Source organism: Zootoca vivipara, chromosome 10 (assembly GCF_963506605.1).
Source record: "Zootoca vivipara chromosome 10, rZooViv1.1, whole genome shotgun sequence".
NCBI lineage: Eukaryota > Metazoa > Chordata > Lepidosauria > Squamata > Lacertidae > Zootoca > Zootoca vivipara.
The window spans coordinates 39,598,296-39,619,125 of record NC_083285.1 but is presented as its reverse complement, the minus strand read 5'-3'; the positions used below and the strand labels follow the sequence as shown (position 1 = coordinate 39,619,125).

General features: G+C 45.5%; 1 protein-coding gene across 2 annotated transcripts; it reads right to left on the bottom strand.

Moving 5' to 3' along the window:
• Nucleotides 1-11,147: 11,147 nt before the first annotated feature.
• On the bottom strand, nucleotides 11,148-20,527 carry MGP (matrix Gla protein). Of its 2 annotated transcripts, none has more exons than XM_035128537.2 (5): nucleotides 20,439-20,527; nucleotides 15,933-16,073; nucleotides 14,926-14,961; nucleotides 12,113-12,194; nucleotides 11,148-11,527 (listed from the first exon to the last, which is right to left on the bottom strand). In XM_035128537.2, exons 2-5 carry the CDS (start codon nucleotides 15,991-15,993, stop codon nucleotides 11,389-11,391), a joined length of 318 nt encoding a protein of 105 aa, XP_034984428.1. In that variant the 5' UTR covers nucleotides 15,994-16,073; nucleotides 20,439-20,527; the 3' UTR covers nucleotides 11,148-11,388. The 2 variants fall into 2 exon arrangements, with proteins under 2 accessions (XP_034984428.1, XP_060135719.1); XM_060279736.1 differs by lacking the exon at nucleotides 20,439-20,527 and adding an exon at nucleotides 16,171-16,189.
• Between the last annotated feature and the right edge of the window lie 303 nt (nucleotides 20,528-20,830).

The following is a 20,830-nucleotide window of genomic DNA, read 5'->3' as shown; positions in this document are numbered from 1 at the left end:
GTCCCTGGCCAGGAAGTCGCTGACTCTCTGCCATTCTTATGTCCTGGTCCCAGTTCCAAACTTTCCATTTGGGTCAAACGACATCTGGTTCTGGCAGCCATTTGCACATCTGCCTGAGGCCAACGGCTTGTGACGTTTCCAGAGGACTTTCGAGACTCTCGCAAATTTGTTTTAAGGAAAAGCAAAGAATATAAAATAGCTGAATGACAAGCATCCTGCTGGACAGGGGAAAGCCATTCCAGCTGGGTTGAGGAAGATCCAAAGTATCTTAAGACAGGCAAACCATAAGTTCCCAGAATTCTTTAGGGGAAGCCAGCACTGTTAAGGTGGTATGAGAGTGTTTTAAATGTGAGTGTGAGTGTGAGTGTGAAATTTAGATTGTGAGCCTAAGGACAGGGAGTGTCTTAGAACTGTTTTATTTTATTATTTTTTAGCTGCTCTAAGAGCCTTTTTGGCTAAAGGGCAAGGCGTAGTTGCCAGTAAAATAAACAATCAAACAAATAAATAATGAAGACTCTGCACTAGCTTTTCAATCTTGATTTCCCCGCAGGTCAGCATGCCCATGCCTTTGTTCTTTTGGAGCCTCCCTTGTTTGGAAAGCAGAAATCATCCACCATCTGATGCAGTATTCTAGGACAGGATTTGCCAACCGGCAGCCTGCAAGCTACAGCTGTCCGCCAAAGCAATATTATCTGACCTTGATAAATCCAGTTAGGGTGTAGTTTTAAAAAGTAGCTCACTTTCACTCATCTGGGGAAGAAAACTGTTTTCAAGTTGCATGAGAAGGAGAAATATTTAAACTCTTTGCTGCTGCAGGTTCTTTTGTAGATTTTGTATTGTTGCATATTCCTTTTTCGGGCAGATTAGCAGCCCAGGGATGATTCATCGGTGTGCCAGGAAATGGTCTCTTGATAGCTGGACAACTCTTTCAAGGAGTTGGAATGAGACAGCCACCAGAGCTTAGGGAAGGCGATATCGCTCCTCTTGACATCAGGGGGCAAGTGTCTCTCTGTGATGAAAAAGCAGTTTGTACTTTGGAAGGGACCCGAACGGGATGAGGGGAATGTGAGAGAGTTGTGACTCCCCCCACCCATCTCCACTCTACTTGTATATTTGTAAGTAAAATAAGTTATTAGAAACACAATGTATATCTCCTGTGTTCTCTCATCAAAAAGAAACACAGATTAAAACCCTAGAAACACATTAGGGCTCAGAGAAGTCAGGAGCCTCTGATGTCCCAGCTTTTGAGTGCATGTGCAGCACCGTAGCTATAAGGTTCATACCACAAATAGGGAGCTAGTTCCAACTTTATTATGATTCATGAGAGAGCCAGTAAACTGGATCAGTGCCTAGGGAACAGAACCCCCCCTCCAAATGCAGAAATTGGTCGCCTCTTTTCTATGATAAGTTGCTAATGGTTACCTATCTTTATTCTGAAATACGGTAGTTCTGATCTTTCCGCTGTCAAGTTTAGACGCCATCTCTCAGGACCAAATCTGAAACCATTTGCATTCAAACAACAATTCTCTTTGTACTTTGGATTTTCAGACACGTAGCCAAGGAGAACATGAGGGTTTAAACAAATCGACATGTTCTTCATTTACTTGGAAATATGCTATTATTAGTGTTGGCTTGCAATTCCAGCACCATGACATGAAAGCGGAGTGTTTGTTGGCCCCAGTAATCTTTGGCTACTTTGGAGAAGTTTGCTTAGTTAATCACTTAATGCTACCCAGCAACTAAACTGTACTCGTACTCGCAAGCGAAGATGGATGGATTGCTTTGGAGGCCTCTCTGACCGAGATGGCAGCTCGCACACACACACCCATAAAGAAAAGCGGAGCTGCGGAATCTTCAAATTATTCCCATTCGGAAAACTGAAAAGGGCACACTCTCTTGGATCCATCACCTTTTTATTATCAATTTATTCATCATCATTATTAATACTTTATTATTATTTATATAGCACCGCAAACTTTCCTTATCTGAGTGCTTCGTGTTCTGCAATGTATCTGACCCGCAGAGTAACACCACCGTACCAGAGCGTTCTGGACGGTTCGCTTTTGAATTCACAAAAAAAAAAAAAAAAGGAATTCCCCAAGCCTCCCTAAATGGAAGCTGGAACACAGGTTCAAAGTTACCGTGTTTTTTCGCTCCATAGGACGCACCTGACGATAGGACGCACCTAGTTTTTAGAGGAGGAAAACAAGAAAAAAATACTTTGCTTTCTTGAATTGTCCTAGGCAGAGCAGCCAACTCCTAGAGGCCATTAAATATTTGAGGAAGCTTCTTTTACAAAGGGGGAAAGCTCCATTTTTTTAGGATCAGCTCAGAGTTGTGCATCTTTTTTGCAAAGGGGAAAAGCTTCATTTTTTAGGATCAGCTCAAAATTGGTGAGTTTCCTTGCAAAGGGAAAAAATCCTGTTTTTATGGGGTTCAACTCACAGTTCTGCAGCTTCTCTAGGAAAGGAAAGGGACCCATTTCTACAGTTTCCAGACAGATAATCTAATCAGCCAGTTCACATGTCTCCCTCTGCAGACAACAATTGAGGTCTAGGCAAGGGGCCGGGAAGGGAGCTAGCTCCTTTATCTCCCTCCCCGATCTCTTGCAATCAGCTGTTGAGCGGGTTCCTTTCAGCTGGCTCATTCCCTCTTGTTAGCCTTTAGCTCTTTCTTAAAAAAAGAAAGAAAGCACGATCTGCCTTTAGCCCCTGGGCAATTCGGCTCCAGGGTCCATGCATTCGCTCCATAAGACACACAGACACTTCCTCTTACTTTTTAGGAGGAAAAAAGTGTGTCTTATGGAATGAAAAATACGGTACGCTGGGTGACGATGATAATTGGAGGGCAGTATGTTGCCCTCCAAAACATGGGACATTTCAAAGTCTTTGTGTGTCATGCCAGCATTTCTGTTACCTGAAGCTCATAACTTAATCTGCTTTACAGTACATTTTGAGGCATGTATACACTAGGCGGTATTGTGCATCCAGTGCTGGGTGCAAGCAGCTTTTGAGGGGCACACCATCCCGAGGTCATCCCTCTCCCACACTATTCATCAACCTGATATGCATTCTGCTGTAAAGCTTGTACAGTATATACCGTGTTTCCCCTTTTTTAAGACACCGTCTTATAACATTTTTTCATCAAAAAAACACACGGTGTCTTATTTTCAGGGGATGTCTTAATTTTTTAATTATGTTTTTATGGTACCTTAAGGCCTCCTTGGCCGGGCCGGGCCGAGGGCTCGGGGTGCTGCTGGGTGCTCTGCATGGTGCTGCTGGGTGCTCTGCGCAGCAGCAGCAGGTTCCAGGCACCGAGGTGACAGGTCGCTGGCTCTTTGCTCTGCCCAGCGCTGCCGGGCGCTCGGCGCTGCGGAGCGCTCCGCCCCGCAGCCGCCGATTCCAGCGGCGGGGCGGCAGGTCTCCTTGGCCGGGCCAGGAAGAGGCCAGGCCGCTGGCTCGGCGCTCCGCCCGCTGCAGGGCGCTCCGAGCACTCGGCGCTGCGGAGCGCTCCGCCCTGCAGCCGCCGATTCCAATGGCGGGGCGGCAGGTCTCCTCGGCCGGGCCAGGAACAGGCCAGGCCGCTGGCTCGGCGCTCCGCCAGCTGCAGGGCGCTCCGCGCACTCGGCGCTGCGGAGCGCTCCGCTCTGCAGCCGCCGATTCTGACGGCGGGGCGGCAGACCACCTCGGCTGGGGCAGGAAGAGGCCAGGCTGTTGGCTCGGCGCTCCGCCCGCTGCAGGACGCTCCGAGCGCTCGGCGCTGCGGAGCGCTCCGCCCTGCAGCCGCCGATTCCAATGGCGGGGCGGCAGGTCTCCTCGGCCGGGCCAGGAAGAGGCCAGGCCGCTGGCTCGGCGCTCCGCCAGCTGCAGGGCGCTCCGCGCACTCGGCGCTGCGGAGCGCTCCGCTCTGCAGCCGCCGATTCTGACGGCGGGGCGGCAGACCACCTCGGCTGGGGCAGGAAGAGGCCAGGCTATTGGCTCGGCGCTCCACCCGCTGCAAGGCTCTCCGAGCGCTCGGCGCTGCGGAGCGCTCCGCCTTTGCAGCCGCCGATTCCGGCGGCGGGGCTGCAGGCCTCCTCAGCTGGGCAAAAAAAGAGAAAGAGGCTAGGTCGCTGGCTTGGTGCTCCGCTCTGCAGCCGCGGCAGGCCGATCCTATGCGGAGCGAACCTTTATCTGCCCGCGCTTCAGCATGCGGGACCCGGGAGACGCTGCAGCGGGGAGAAACTAACTAAAACAACAACAGGGGGACGAAGAGCGTGCGGGGTGGCAGCAGTAGCGGAGGTGGCGATAGCGAGGCTGGCCACCCTCAGGAGCTCTATCCAGGGCCGTCTTAGGTATGGCTTATTTTCGGGGTGTGGCTTATATTTCTCAAATGCTTGAAAATCCTGCTACGTCTTATATTATGACTACGTCTTAAAAAGGGGGAAACACGGTATCTCAAGGGCTTGTCGGCTACAGGAGTACACAGAGAGCGCTTTCTCAACATCCTGATGGGGCAGACCTACTGACATTGCAGAGCTGTGTCATTTCCCCTTCACCATGTTTAACTTGTTTGTGAATGAAACATGAAAAATAGGAAGCAGTACAGTATCTTAGCTGCCTCTGTATACTGATTGTATACTGTATATATTCTGTACATCAGTATATCAACATATCATTTTCCAGTTCCTCTCGAAAGATTCAAAGTATATGTATGTGTGTGCATATAATGATAATAATGATGATGATGATGATATTTATACCCTGCCCATCTGCCTGGGTTTCCCCAGCCACTCTGGGTGGCTCCCAACAGACTATTAAAAACGCGATAAAACATCTAGGAGGACTTGTGGGCTACGCACTGAGGTGATGGGACAATCCTCTCAGTGTACAACGACCCCCCAAAAGGTTATTCACCAGAAATTTAGAAAACAATCAGGAAATTACAGCTAAAAAGGCTGGGGAGAAGACGGGAGAGAATGAACCAACATGCTTCTTACACCCTCTCAGTTTTCATTCTAAGCATATATCATGTGTGAGAGTATATTCCTTAAAAAGCTCTGTGGAAACACTAATTGAGGGGAGGGGATTAGAGAACATCATTGTACACTAGTCTGAAGCATGCCCATTGCCCACCCATGTGTACAGGCAACCTGAATATTAGATGATGCTATCACACGAAGATCCGCATGATTGCAAGCTGCTATGTACAAAGCTCACTGCAAAGACAGGGCCCTGTGTGTCTCAAAGGCTATGTATGTACACAGCCCTACCACCTTATAGCACGCATGCCTGGATGGTCTACCTCTGTCCGTGTCACTTCCATCTTTCCAGTTCTTTGAAAGGGACCCACCATAGGCTGAAGGCCTAAATACTTGACATTGCACATATTTAAAAAATATAAAAGGCTGCTGTGTGTTTTAACGTTGCCACATTTAAAGGAAGGAATCCAAACTCCTGTGGTCAGTAGCGGGCTGGAAATATATTTACATAATCACTTAAGACTGGCACCAGCTTTGGGGCTCTGCCCGTTCCTTTGGCTTTGATAAACATGCCACATGGGTGCACTGAGTTCATGCGTATGAGTGAGTCCACTGGGTGGCCTCTGCATAGTTTGGGGAACTAATGCTTGCGATTGATTTGGGATGAGGTGGGAGCAAAGTTAGGCCTCCTAGAACGTGCTCCTCTCATTTGGATACTGTATTCCTAAATATTTGTGGCTTTGGTTGTAGGGCCATAACTTTTCACAGTATAGCTCTATCTGTTGAGGGCCAAAGGCACTGGGGCAACGAGACGCCCAAGGTTGGGCTGGCAGTCTCAAAGGCTACTACAGAACAGCCTTCTCAGAATAGCATGTACTAGTACCTACTACGAGCAGTAGGCACTCAGAGAGAGTTTGTTTCTACCGAGCATGTACTATATGTAGGTAATCCAGAATATTTAACACTGGACGTCCACAACTTATTGGCAACAAGTTCTATGGTACAGAGCACAAAATATGATCTGAAGCTCAACATCAAAAAAACTAAGATCATGGTCCCATCACCTCCTGGCAACTACAGAAGGGGAAGAAATGGAGGCAGTGAGAGATTTTACTTTCCTGGGTTCCATGATCACTGCCGATGGTGACAGCAGTCACGAAATTAAAAGATGCCTGCTTCTTGGGAGAAAAGCAATGACATACCTAGACAGCATCTTAAAAAGCAGAGACATCACCTTGCCAGCAAAGGTCCGTATAGTTAAAGCTATGGTTTTCCTAGTAGTGATGTATGGAAGTGAGAGCTGGGCCATAAAGATTAAGGCTGATCGCCAAAGAATTGATGCTTTTGAATTATGGTGCTGGAGGAGACTCTTGAGAATCCCATGAACTGCAAGAAGTTCAAACCTATCTGTTCTTAAGGAAATCAGCCCTGAGTGCTCACTGGAAGGACAGATCGTGAAGCTGAGGCTCCAATACTTTGGCCACCTCATGAGAAGAGAAGACCCTGATGCTGGGAAAGATTGAGGGCACAAGGAGAAGAGGACGACAGAGGATGAGAGGTTGGACAGTGTTCTTGAAGCCACCAACATGAGTCTGACCAAACTGCAGGAGGCAGTGGAAGACAGGAGTGCCTGGCGTGCTCTGGTCCATGTGGTCACGAAGAGTCAGACACGAATAAACCACTAAACAACAACAACAAGGAAAGGTTTTTAATAGAGGGTAAATTGAATGGGGGGCGGTTGGAGAAGAGGCAGAAAAAGAACTAATTTGTCTGTGGGAAGGGGGCGTGTAATCTGGTTCTGCCAGCAGTGCAAGATCACCTAGCTACAGCTCTGCTTCTCCTTGGAAGACTCTGATGGAGAGAGAAGCCAAAAGGGGTTTCTTGCAAGTGAGACATTCAGACTTTCTGGGCCTTGGGGATTTCTCTGCTCATTGAGATTGTTCTGATTCATTTCTTACAGTAGATTGCAGGTAGCCAATGTGGTACCCTCCATATGTTGTTGGGACTACAGTTCTCAACATTCTTGACCACCGGTCATACTGGCTGGGGATCATGGGAGCTGTAGTCCAACTACATCTGAAGGGCACCATGTTGGTTACCTCTACAGTCTATTATCACGAAAGGCCTAGGGCGGACATTTTGTGTGGCAAATTCTAATGCATACAGCAATCCTTCCTAATCAGGAAACTGATTCATGCTTTCTGTATCTCCCAACTCTTTCTCTTCCCTCCACCTTCTGTATTGTTTATCCCTGTCTCTTGTACATGCCATCCATCCCTACTTATTGTGGGGATGCAAAGTCCACCTCTCTTCTCCCTCTCCCTCTCTTTTTCTCCTTGGTGCTTGGTGTTTTTTTTTCTCGCATGCCACCTTCTTCTCTCTTCCCGCCCAGGCACCTGGCTCTTCCCTCTCTGGAGGCTGCACTATTTGCTCCATGTGCAATAGAAGATTTCACTGGCCAAAAGCATCAGCCTCCAGTTCAGAGGTGGGCAAGGCACTTAATAGTGGATCAGGAGTATCCTGATGTTGGTCTTACCAGGATTGGCTGGTGAACTTTGGTCTGAGTGCCAGGGGCTGAAAAGAGCCAGCAAAACTCATGCACAAGATCACCATCACATCATCGTGGGGGCTTTTGCAGCAGTGCAGACTTGGTCTTGTCAGGCAAATCTAGTAGCCTTCACTGGCATATTGGGAAATGTCTTTTTTTCCTTTGGGCCTCTTTGTCCTTGTTATAATTCACACTGTTAGGATTCTTGCTCCGTGTTTGCAGTCATGGGATTGTTGTCTATCACATGACGGTGTATGTTTTCATTCCACAGTGTGGGAAGTGACGGAGACAGGATGTTTATGTTACTGTGTTCCGCGAAGTGGGACTATTGTCCTTTGTTTCATTCTCTCTTTGCTGTCTGATGAGAAAGAGGAAGGAGCTAAAGCAGAATACTCCAAGTGTATTATATGTAAATAAAGTAGATTAGCCAAAATGCTGAACTACTGAGTTCTGTTACACAAAGTGCAAATACTCTGCAGATCCCTAAGTGTGCTGATGCTTCTTGGTATCAGTCGCTGCGATGTTTGGGCTGAAGAAAACTTTTGAAGCTCCCAAATGATTGACCAAGAGGGAGTGAACATGACAGTCAGGCATGTGTCTCTGCCAGAGTCCTACACAAGAGTAGGACTATCCTAACATGGGTATGGGCCCAGGGATCGGGGCCACAGACGTGGTGCCAGCATAGGAAGGACCAGTCGGGCATGTGTCTGTGACAGAGTCCTACACAAGAGTAGGATGATCATAACACACACTAAATACAAGATGAGGTGCTAGCAGGTATTAAAGGTGTGAATTTGTTAAGAGAGAAGCAAATAGCTGCACCGGCTAGATGAAGGAGTAATAGGTTATATAGCCCATGTCAATACTACAGTAGGGAAACTGCAGTTATGCTACTCCAAGTCACAGAGTTTAACCCAATGCAACACTCAGTTATGGTCCCATCAGTGCAAGGATCTCCACTTGTGTCATAGGACCTCCCTGCATAGCCCCCTAGATCTGTTCAAGAAACTCCTCTGATCCTCTGGAGCAGATTTGGGCAGGGCAATCACAGGGGGTAAATTCCATTGCTCAGACAGAAATCCTTGTGCTAACAGGATACATGAGTTGGATCCACCCACAGTCTGCAACACTTTTAACTGCTGGTATCTTCAACCCAGACCTACTGGTAGTCAACATGGTGCCTCCAGATGTTTTGGACTACAACCCACATCATCCCTGACCATTGGCTATGCTGGCTGCGGTTGATTAGAGCTGTAGTCCAGCAACATCCAGACTCACCATGTTGGCTACTCCAGCCCCAACCTATGCAAAACCAGTTTGCTCCATAACACAGTCTTCCTTTCAATTTATAATAGACCTTGATAGCCCAGTCTTATCTTTCCTGCTTTGTTTCTGGATCCCAAAATTCCTTACAAGCCTTCTTGCCTACTTCTTGCCTGCCTAGGTATGGGCTAATCGGTCACTTTCAGTTTCTCACTTTTCCAATCTTATGTTCAGTTCTCCACATTTGAGGCCATCCAGTTAGCTCAGTTGGTTACAGTGTGGTGCTGAAAATGCCAAGGTGTGACTATGTGCCAGCTGCATAGTCTTGCATTGCAGGGGGTTGGGCTAGATGACACGCAAGGTCCCTTCCAACTCTGATTCTGTGATTCTATGAGTCTATTTCCACATCAGTTTGAGAATGTCTTAGTCCTCATGAAAATGCATCGGCCTTTTAGTGCAAATTTTACCTATGAACACATTTTGCAAAGCAATTTCCACCAATATATACATTTTTATGCATACTTTACCCTAGTACATGCGTCTTTGCACACATGACTGGAGAACTGCACTGCAAAATTCAGAAAAGTGTGAATTATGAAGAATGGTTGTGTTTGGAAAGTGTGAGTTAAGTAGGTTCACCTTCAAATGCAAGCTGAATCCCATTTCTCCCCATTCCTAGCCCTGCCATTGGCCTCTCCATTCCTTTTTCAGTTTGCTGGCCCCAGCCTAGAAAAGATCGTGCATGCTTGATCTGAAGTTCTTGACAGTAACCTGAGGGATAAGCATTCATCGGAAGGGGTTGCTGGTCCAGCTTCACAGTTAAGCAGATCTCTATAATGTAATTTAGTGTTTTGTGAGGTCCTGCATCATCATCAATGGACTGAGTCAATGTATAAGCAGGATGTGGTTTAATTGGGCTTTCCTGTATATTGGTGACTGTGACATTAGTCCACCTCGAAGCTGTGTGGTATAGCGGTTAGAGGTGGCCAACATGGTGCCCTCCAGATGCTGTTGGACTTCAGCTCTCATCATTATAAGCCAACATCACCAATAGCCAGGGATGATGGAAATTGTAGTCCAACAACACATGGACAGCACCATGGTGGGTATCTCTGGGTTAGAGCATTCACTATGAGGTAGGGAATTCAAATCTGAGTTCAAATCCCTACTCAGCATTGTGTGCAAGAACAAATATTCCCCAAACAAGGAGCTCACGCCCCACTTGCCCCCACATCGCTGGACTCCAGTCATTAGAATGTACTATAATTTTTCTTTAAGAGATCTTATCATGTGGGAGACAATTCATATACTTTGCCCCTCCGGCGCACACCCACCCCTGAAATTTGTTCTTCTGCTGTTTTTCTTGCCTCAGAAGGCAATCATGAGGATAAAGGAGGAGGATCATGCCTTGACCTCCTTGGAGGAAGGCTAGGATAAAAGTGTATAATAATAATAATAATTATAACCCAAACGAAAAAGTGGCAGGCTTTTGAGAGCTTGAATACATCACAACATTGATCTTAGAGGTGATCCAAAAGGGAGACCAGCTTAAAAAGACTGGTGGAAACCATAAAATTATGAGTGAGTTTATAACTGGCTAATATGAAAGTAACAGAAGTTTCCACATTCCAGGGAGAATGTAGAGTAAATATGCAAATGTGCAGTGGGGCCATGAGTTTCTGTGTCCACTCACCACCAGCATGCAACCCCTTTTTTCTTAAGTGGGATGATTCTGTGTGTGTTATCAGTGGCGTCGCAAGGGGGGGTGCCCCAGGTGCCATGTCTGGGGGGGTGACAAGAAGGCACCCCGCGGGGTACTCGTCCCACCGCCCCCGGGCGCAGTGGCGCAATCAACCATCACACCACCGCAGCCACATGTGGAGGATCCTCCGTTCATGGCTGCAGCCACAAGCAGAGGATCCCACCACCATCTGTACAGCGTTCGAGCGGCACCAGTGGCAAACCGCTACGAACAATGCATGCATGGTGTTACACACATGTGCTGTACGTAGTGATGCCACGCATGTGCTGTACATAGTGGTTTGCCGCCGCCCGCCGCCCGAGCGCAGTACCACTGTTCCACCATGTGCTCAGTAAACACACTTTGGTGAAGGTGTGGATATTCCCAAATCTGATTCAAACATTTCTGTAGCTACTTGCACCATTCAATCTGCTTTAGCCCATTGCCAAATCAGCCACCCAGGCCAGGCTATTATCGTGTGAAAGAACACTTTTACTGACGTTCCTAGAGTCCATCTAACAAAAAGAATAAAGTATCTTTGTTAGTTTTTTAAAGACTGCCAAGCAAGTGAGTACAATTATAGAAGCCAGTTCTTGGCATGGGATTGACCCAAAGAAAACTCTTGAGTTTCGAACAAACAGTATCAAACCAGGCATTTATTTCATAATAAACACCCACATCCTTCTTTGCCCAACCACCACTACGTCAGCATTGTGCTAATTAACACAGAATCTAGAAATCATTGGCTACAGAAGAATGAAGCAGCAGGTGGGATAACATACAGTTAACAAGCAACAATACATTTTGGAGATGTCACTCTCTGTAGATACAGGAAACCCAGGCTCCAGGCACTGGGGACGGCGATTCTTGATGTTCTTATTTGCCACGTCTGTGCCCAAAGAAACGCCTGTAGGCAGAGGCATAGCCATAGCGCATTGCATAACGCTCACAGGGGTTGTAATCTTCGCAAATCTCCCGCTGCTGTTCCTGGGGGGTCTTGTTGCGCTCTCTGATCCTGCTCACAGTCGCAAGAGGAGAAGACAGGAAGGGGGGGTGGAGAGACAGAATATTATTATGACTTGCATCTGCTTCAGCTTATCCAGCTGCATCTTTGCCAGGCTTTAAGTGATTTCTAATTCTGCCCACAAGCACATGCAAAAAACGCCTGCAAAGTCTTTAAAGAGTTTGTCATTTTTTAGAAATATGGCAGCTTTCACACAAATGTCCTCTACGAAAATGTGGATGACACTGTGTGCAGAGTCTGACCCTGAGATGAAAACATGTGGGCAGGTGCTGTTTCTATGGCTTAGAAGCGGTGCAGAGTGGAGAGTAGGCTGCATGCAATAGGATCATGGGGCAATTCTGCCGAGGATCTAATGGAGATTTTTATATTATCACAGGGTCCTGGGGGGCCATTCCATGGAGGATCTAATAATAGGGATCATGACTCTTGCCATTAGGAATGTGTCATTTTCAGATTCTCCCAGTTTACCATTTTCCAGTTCAGTTCATTTTCCAATGGCTTCTCTCCTGCCTAAGAAAAGACATGCTCTCCATTCCCCACTCGCCATGAGTAACTCTGGACACTAAGAGGACGTACCTTTCCTGCACAACTTGGTTCCTCCTGTTCTCAGGTGGAGTTCTCATGAAGATGTTGGCATGCCTTCTGTTAATGAAGGGACCTGGAGGGATAGGTATTCATCATTATTATGAGGTTGAACCAAAGGCCAACAGTTCTATACAAAGAAAAGCATTGCTCTCTTCCCGTATCCTCCCAATATCAGTCTTTGTGATGGCCAATTGGTCAATACATTCTTGCCTTTCTGCTGTTAATAGCAACTCGTGCCCTCTCACTTCCAGTTTTAAATGGGCGCTTTCAGAAGGCCAAAAGCCATTTTTGGCTATAGCTAAGCCTTAATGCATGAAGGAGGTTACCATAAGAGGTGAAACTGATGAGTTTCTCCAAGAACTCTGCAACAAGGACAGCAGGAGAGAGGGACAGTGGTGAAGGTAATGGCAGAGGGCAGGTGGGCAGGTAATACTGATAGGCAGGGTTGCACACTTTCACCAAATATGCCATCACCATTTCTCCACACCGGTTGAGTCAAAAGCACTGTGCCGGTTCACAATGGAAAACTCTACAGTGCTGCTGTAATGCAAGCTCTAACCAATTTTACAACAGCACCTTAAGAAATCAGAATCATAGGTGGAAGAAATGCAGGAATGCAACAGCCTGGGAGGACCCTGTTCTACATTCTCATGAACAAATTAAAGAAATAATGTTGGTACTGAAGAGGACAGAGGGAAGTAGAGCTAGGTAGCTTCCTCTAGTTCTTAGACATAAGAGTTTAAGAATGGTTAAGGAGTGTCACAGCCAGTTGGTTCCCAGAGTGCTTTCTTCGGGCTAGATTGAATTAATGCTACATGATTGTGGCTCCATCATCTCCATAGAGACATCACCCCACACTCTAATTGAAAATACTTCTAATATGTTCCCTTGCATAAATATCCTTCTTGCCGCATCACTTTTTCCTTTCTTGGCATTTATATCTTTGCCAACACTTGTGTGTGGTTAATCTATCAGTTTTCATTTGGCCAAGATAGGCGCAAGTTAATCGGTTCTGCTTTGCTATTTCAACAACTCAGTGTCTCCAATATGTGAAAGATTTTGTTATGTGTTTTTTTTCCCTCCGTGAGTTTCCCAGCTGAATGAAATATTTCTGGTATTTAGGACATTCAGGAAAAATATCCAACATCCAGAGTCCTCGCCACTACGGCCACAGAAATAAAAACAGCCACCATCCTCTCAGTCTAAAACTCTTCTGGCAAGCTCAAAAATCACTCCAGAAGTTTCAGACTACAACTCCCATCACCCCCACCCAGTATGGGCAATGATCAGGGATGATCGGCATTCTAGTCCAAAAGATCTGAAGGACACCAAGTGGGAAAACCTTTCCTAGAGAAGGGAGAAAGATGGGCATATTTAGGGACAACAGTTAAGCTTCATATTGCAGACAGAGCTTAAAGGTGGATCCTGGATCTGAAAGGATTGGAGTCCTATCCTGTTTTATTTTCATCTCAAGAGCTCCTGCAAAATGACTTTTCAACTGCATATCTGCAGTTTGCAACATATTTGTCAAATGACTCAGTTTCTATCTTTCCTATTTCTCTTTATATTCTCCCTAGTTGTTTTAATTTGACTTAAAAGCCCCATATCTTTGCAATGAACCAACCTCTCCCTTACCTTTACTTCTAATTTATACTTATTTAACAGCCCAAACCTCTGTACGTTGACTTAAGCTACTGGAAGCTAGCCTTGCTGTGTTCAGTCCTGGGCAAGAATGTATAAACTTGCCACCTAAGGGGTCGGACATGCTCCTGCGAGTGTTTCAGGTGCCTGTGGGCTAGCTGTGCAGGTCTTTTCAGTTCATGGTAGTCCCTTACTGGTCTACCAAATGGTTAGGTACTGGAATGGGGCTTGCATGAGTTGTGAAATCTGCAGTGTTGACTTTCTGCACTGAGAATGAAGATGTCCTGGGGAAAATACCCCTTGCCTTGTCCTTCCCCAGAACACAGTTTGCACTCCACATCAGGAACACAGGCTTCCTGCAGTAGTGACTCCCTCTAACAGCAAACCAGCATGATGAGAGCCACATGATTAAAACCAAAATGGGACCGCTAAGAAACAAAGGAGAGATGTTTCCATGCTCAGGTGTTTACAAACACACACACCTTACAAAAAAAGCACTGCCAAGGAGGCAAACTCACCCTGTTCAATAGCCACAGGATGTTAAGCTTCTTTTCCAGCTGAAGGTCCACACTCTGTAACTACTGAGCATGCTGAGATTGCTCACTTGGCAAAAGGGAAGCAGGGAAAGGAGGGGTGGAGTGCCGTGATTGGAAGAGTGGCTGGAACTGTGAACAGGAGCACTTCTAGTAAGAAGAAGGATAAACTGCAACATCTAGTTGCAGGTCTCACTAGTTATTGTCTGTTCTCATCCTGCCAATCTCAGAATTGCCTCTACGAATTCAGAAAAGGCATTGCAGAATGCAGGAAAGGTAATAACAGGGTTTGATACTCTTGTGTGTCAAAAATTCTGTACCTGTGGAAAACTAGTATATCAGGGAGGGCAGGTACAGTCTCTCTTTGTCCCTAACTTGCTAGATGTCAACATGCAGATTGTTTATTTCATGGTGGAGCAACCCTTGACCGGACAGATTGGACAGACTGAAGGCAGGGAAGTAATGGTGGATCATTCCTTATTTTTTATTCCCTGGATTGAGTAGAGGAAAAATATTTCACAAGGATCTCATAAAGTGGGCATGGCAAGAGAATTTGGGATGTCCACAAAATCCAAAAAGTGAACCTCAAGCTTCACAATAAACCACAGAGTACATAATAATGTTTCTTACTTGTAAATTCATGCGATTCAATACTCTCGTGAGACTCTGTGATGGGGGGAAAGAAAACAAGGCAGTGTGTAAATTCATTGTTAACAAAATATATCATAGTTCTCAGAATAAAAGAATGCTAAGAAAAGTACAAAGCAATGGACACAGATTGGTTTTGGGGGGTGAGATAATAAATCCCACCTAACATTAATGGATAAATCACAGAGTGGCAGGTATGAAAGTTACCAAAAATCTAACCAAAATTTAGCAATTTGACAGAAGCAGACACAACTAAATCATTTTTGATAGGCTGCTCACAATATAACATTCTATCTCAAATCAATCCAGTTCACGTGATTGTGCCACAAGAAGGAGGGAGAAACCAAATATGTATTCAGAGCAAGAATAAACATATCATTATAGGAAGATAAATCCTAACCATTCAAGGGAGCAAGACCTGATTTGGACTCTGCCAGTGAAGGGAACTGACTACCCCAGTGAAGATCCCCACGAATTGTACACTGGATAAATTGCTTCCCAACCTCAGTCAAGATAAGCCACTTGCCCAAGACTTCCTCATCACTCCCATTTGCCCATCCCTGAGGTTTCAAAAGAAGCAGTTGGAATTTCTGGTACGGAAAAGTGTTCTTCTTTAACCCAGTGGGCTCCTCATGAAGCATCATTCGATTGAAATTCATCAAAATTCATCTTATTGATCTACCCCACAGAGAAACTGGTAGTCCTTTAACACAGTGAAATCCCAATGGGCTTGTATCAGGCTTGTATCAGAATGGTTTGTTATCAGGCATGAAATAGAAAGAGATGTGGCTAGAAGAGAGCTCAGTTTGGGCACTAGAGAGGAACCAGAGGAGACAAGTGTTGGAAAGGATGCCAAGGATGTAAGTTATGACAGAAGGGGAAGTGGCAACGAGGGGAAGTGAAAATTCAACCAAAGTGTGTGGCCAGAACATTCAGTTCCTGTGACAAACTATTCTCCCAAATGACTAGCAATAAAAGACATCACCTACCGTAACAGAAAGCTGCCATCATCAGGACGGCCAGAAGCGCAAGGATGATGAGGCTCCGCATGGTTTCTCTCTTTGCCTCTCTCCCTCTGTGACTGTCTTGTTCTCTGTTTCCACCGAGCACAGCTAAAGCCTCTGGACAAGCTGCAAAGTTTAGCAGGGGAGTGTTTATTAAAACAGCAACAGCTGGGAGGCAAGAGAGTCAGATGAAGGGGGCCTGAGGAAAGCAGGAGGGACCTACTGGCAATTGCACTCCAGGAGGAGACTGTTATAAAACACCTCTGCTCATGGCTTTAAGATCTGCCTCTGGTGGGAGTGGGCACGCTGCCTTCCCCTCCCTTTCTTCAGAGGGAGGACTCCACAGTTCAAAAGGAGGTGAGCTGTTAGCTGTGCATGTTCCAGAAAATGTTGGTCTGTGGAGGGCTGGCCCATGAATTGGGCTCCTCCTAAACATATGTGTTTAATTTTATAATTTATCCTCTGATTTTCTTGCCTTTCCCACATTCATTTTGTATACACAGTTCTGGAACTTTGCAGCCCATCATCCCTCCAGGTACATTCACTATGTTTACCACTTTCCCTGGGAGGGCGTGTTCATTTAAAAATTCATTTTAGCATTGGCTTCTCTTTTCTAAACTCCATCTGCCTGAGCCAGACCTATTGTTTTGTATTCCACTGTCACCAATTGTCTGATTCCTACATCTGTCCAAAGGGTACCAAGTAAGTCCCACTCAAATCCCGCTTTGAACGTCTGCTTTTTGTGGCCTGGTTCTCAGAGTGGTGGGAAACTTGTTTGTGGCCTAAGACACTACCAGGGATGTGTGAACCTATTAATTTCTGTATCTCATTTTTCTAATCTTAAGATGTTCAGTCCTCTACATTTATTTTTTAACGTCCCTTTGAAAATATGCCAGCATTTCAATGCGAATTTCTCCAAATAGACACAATTTTGTATACAATGTTGCCTAATATAATGCATTTTTTGTGTCATTTTCACTAATATATGCATTGATATGCACACTTTACCTCGGTATCTGCATTCTTGCACACATTACTTGGTTGGACAACTGTATTGCAAAATTAAAAGAAGTGCAAATTTTGAAGGATGGCTGCTACAGTTTGTGTACATACTGTTTTATAAAGTGCAAATTACATAATTTTGCCTTTCGATGCATATTGAATCCAATTTGTCCTTCATCCCTAGCCAATGCAAGTCAGGACTGAATGGTTCTCTACACCCCCTGGATACCGACAAACACCTCCACACAGGAAATTAGAAGCCAGAGTGAAAGGTTTCTAACCTGTTCTTTGCCATTACCTACATGTTTTCCTATGCGGAGATGCTTTTTGAAGGTGTGCACTTCTCCCACTACTAGAAATGAACCAAGTCAGGGTGAGGAGGGCACTTTAAGTGATGGAGTGTGAGCAGGAAAAGTGGCATGGGGGAGAGTAAGAGAATAAATGTCCTCTTTTCAGATACCCAAGAGGAGTTGTCCCCCCCCCATTATGCTACTAGATTTTAAGCTAAACAGCTTGGTTCCATATTGTGCTTTGTTAATGTGGGCCTTCAGGTCTGCTGAGCATCTGCTCACACAGATACCCAGGAAGAAGATGCAAGTTCAATTGTTCAAATCGGTCTCTTGGCCGATTCAAAAACCATATGGCAAAATCATGGTGCCTGAACTCTTTGCCCACACCTTGGTAGCTTTCCAGAAGATAATGTGCCACCACCATAATAGACCAGAACGGTAACAAGAGCAGTCTGCACATTAAAAAGGTGAATTTTTAGCATCGCAACAACAATGGATTTGTATATCAGTTGCATTGTTGGAATCCATTAACACCACAGTCCTATGCATGCCTACCTAGAAATAAGTATGTATGAAGGTATTTATGGCAGGGCTGGCTAGCTGGAGCCCCTCCAGATGTTGCCAGACTACAACTTCCACACACCCACACACCCGACCATTGGCCATGCTGGTTAGACAGCCCTGTAGCCAGGATGGAGCAGAAATGATAGGCATGGAAAACAATATTTTTTTCCCCTGATGAAGTTCTATCATTACCTTCCCCCCTTCCTTGGATGTACTAGAAAGGGAAAGTAGCACAGAATGAAAAGCTCTCTGAGTAAACTGAATTGGGATTAAAAGCTCAAGTCCCTAGAAATCAAGAACATAGGAATATTTACTCATCTGTAAACTTAACAATTACCAAAAATGGAATATGTGGTCATACTCAAACCACTTGTAAAACCACATTCAGAATAAAACCAACTGGCTACACGGAGCAGTTACGAGTGCCAAATCGATCCAGATCTGGGCTGTCTGAACAGCTTGCTCGCCCATAAGCTTCTGGAGCCATACACCCAAACAAGACATTGAACATTGAAGTTTGTTCTGGCTGGTGGGGCACGTTTTTCAGCTATTCCTGAGGTTTTATGAACTTTAATTTTTTTTACACATCCTTGATGCATAAGATTAAGGCAGGGGTCCTTAGAAGTAGTCATCTTAGGAGCAGATGGCAACATGTGCCCCGCTGGAATAAAGGGGGAGAGGTGGCCACTATCCAAGGTGGAAATGTTCTTTCTCCACTGTTGGAGATGGTGCACTTCCCTGCATGCCAGTTGCTGGGAATCCCAAGTGGGAAGAGCCCTGTTGCCCTCAGGCCACGCTTGTGGGTTTCCCATAGGCTTCTGGTTGGCCACTTTGAGAACAGAATCCTGGACTAGATGAGCCTTGGCCTGGCCTATCTGGGCTCTTCTCATGTTCTTATAATATGAAACTCTCCAGGATTAGGCAGGAACTCACACTACTCCCTTTGGCAAAAATACTTTGGAAGAGGAGAATGTCCAAATCACATTGGAATTGGCAGGGCCAGGAAATAGCTCGCTCCAAACCCATAGCCCTCTTCCAAGTTCTGTGAGCATGTGGAAAGAAACAGAGAAAGCAGAAAGGAAAAGACTGTTTATAAGCACTATCCCCAGATGAATAAAGGACTTCTTTTCCCCAGTATCGGACCTTTCCTTCTCGGTCATCAACCTCATCTTTGTTCAAACACTGCTTCTCTCTGAGATTTGTATTCACCAGGAGCTTGAGCCAGAAATATAGCCCCTGACATGAATCCATCCCAGTCTCTCATACCAGCTTCCCCTCCACTCCTTGTTCCCCAGCTCCTCCTAGATTTTTTTAGTCTCCTTTAAGGATGGTCACTTGCTTGGTAAGGAATTGTTTCTGTCCTACAGAGTTTAGATTTACAGAACGTGGATTTTATGAGGCAACTGCATATCATGGCCACTCTGGAATCTGCAGGCCTCAATGCTGCCAAGAAAAGATGACTGAGGCAAAGTGATGGAGAAAGAACAGAAGAAAAATAAGCTTGGGGGAAAGGCTTCAGGTGAGGAGGGGACAAGCTGTAAAGAGACTTCTAACAGTGATACGTTGTCACAAAAAGCGGAGCCCAATTCACTTTCTTAACAGCCGTTCTCGTCTTCGGCCTTTCTCCAAGAGCATGCTGCGAGAAAGACCGCCACCGTTTCTCTGGCTAACTTTTTCCTCCTTGGTCTCTTTTGATTTGTTACCTCTGTCACCACATTAATTGCCAACATTACCGAAGCGTGGATGGGTTTTTTAAACACCATGTTGATACTATAAACATCTTACCCACAAAATGCCTAACATTTTCCGAGGGCAACTAAGAGCTTGGTAAAGATTTTGTTAACATAATAAAGTTTCAGTGAAAGGCCTGATTTTGATCCATCCAGGTTTTCATCAGCATGTCAATGACCTATGGCTGGCAACTCAGAGAAACTCTGACATTTTTCTGGGTGTCATCATGATAACACCTGGAAGAATTTTACTTGTTTATAAGTAAACAAGTGCTCAATATGCTCAGGAAGTTCTTTGCCAGAAACATTGCTGCTTTCAGTTCTGAGCCAGAATTCATGGAAAGTAATGTCAACCATTTCCACCAAAATTACCTGGCTACATACAAGCAGCTTGTTCCTTCGTTGTCAACGATGGGGAGAATCATTTAGAGAAATGGAACAGCCACCAATATTTTTACACAGCCTGATCTGGAGCCTCTTTCATAGGGGAAGAAGAGTATTATTGCTTGTGTGCCTGTCCTAAGTCTTTTTAATTATAAGCAAGTACCATTGAGACTGATCTTGAGTTTCCCAATCAGCAAAAGCCCAGATCAGCCCATTTTAAAACCCTACAACCCCAAACAGGTAATCCATACACATTAGCACCCTCAGATCACTTTTCTTCCCAGCCTTTACAATTTTACAACATCTTTCTTTTTGTAGGCAAAACCCAGGAGCAAGTATTGATTCAGTAAATGACGATTCTGCATTTGTTGGGCTGGCAAAAAAGTAGCTCTCTGGATCTTTTCACATCGAACTGGTTCGTAACAGCAAGTCACTGCATCTCTGCCATTTACTTATTATTATTTATTTTGCATGTGCAAGGCACCCCCAATACAGACATTAGTAAGGTCCTGCATACTCACTGTAATGTGCTGCACTTCTTTCTGTAGATGGGACTTGTCTGAAGGTTCTCTTCTCCCAGTGTCCCTGCAGTCATTCACTGGCAAAGAAGGGGACCTTTTTATCTGTGATAAGTGACCCCTCCCTCCCAAAGCCCTCCCTCTCCCTATGCATCCTCCTCCAGTCTGGCACCTCTTTTCTAAACATCGGCCTTCCCTCACTCAGGAAATCAGAAACCTCAGGAAATTGAACCAGGAGAGAGTATGAACACGGACGTCAGTGGCGAACGGGGTCAAAGCCACATCTTGGGGGCAGAGTGTCTGTGCCTAAGCCATTAACCACTAAGGGCCTTGAATGGAGGCCTTGAAAGGCAGTAGGAGTTTTGAATGGGGGCTCTTTGATGGCCAGATCTCCT

Bases quoted from the DNA above. Each gene is read 5' to 3' on its own strand.
- MGP (XM_035128537.2), bottom strand. From the start codon at position 15,993: ATGCGGAGCCTCATCATCCTTGCGCTTCTGGCCGTCCTGATGATGGCA. The intron at 14,962-15,932 runs GTAGGTGATGTC...CCCCCATCACAG, and splicing joins GATGGCAGCTTTCTGTTACG to AGTCTCACGAGAGTATTGAA. The intron at 11,528-12,112 runs GTACGTCCTCTT...GACTGTGAGCAG, and splicing joins AACCAAGTTGTGCAGGAAAG to GATCAGAGAGCGCAACAAGA.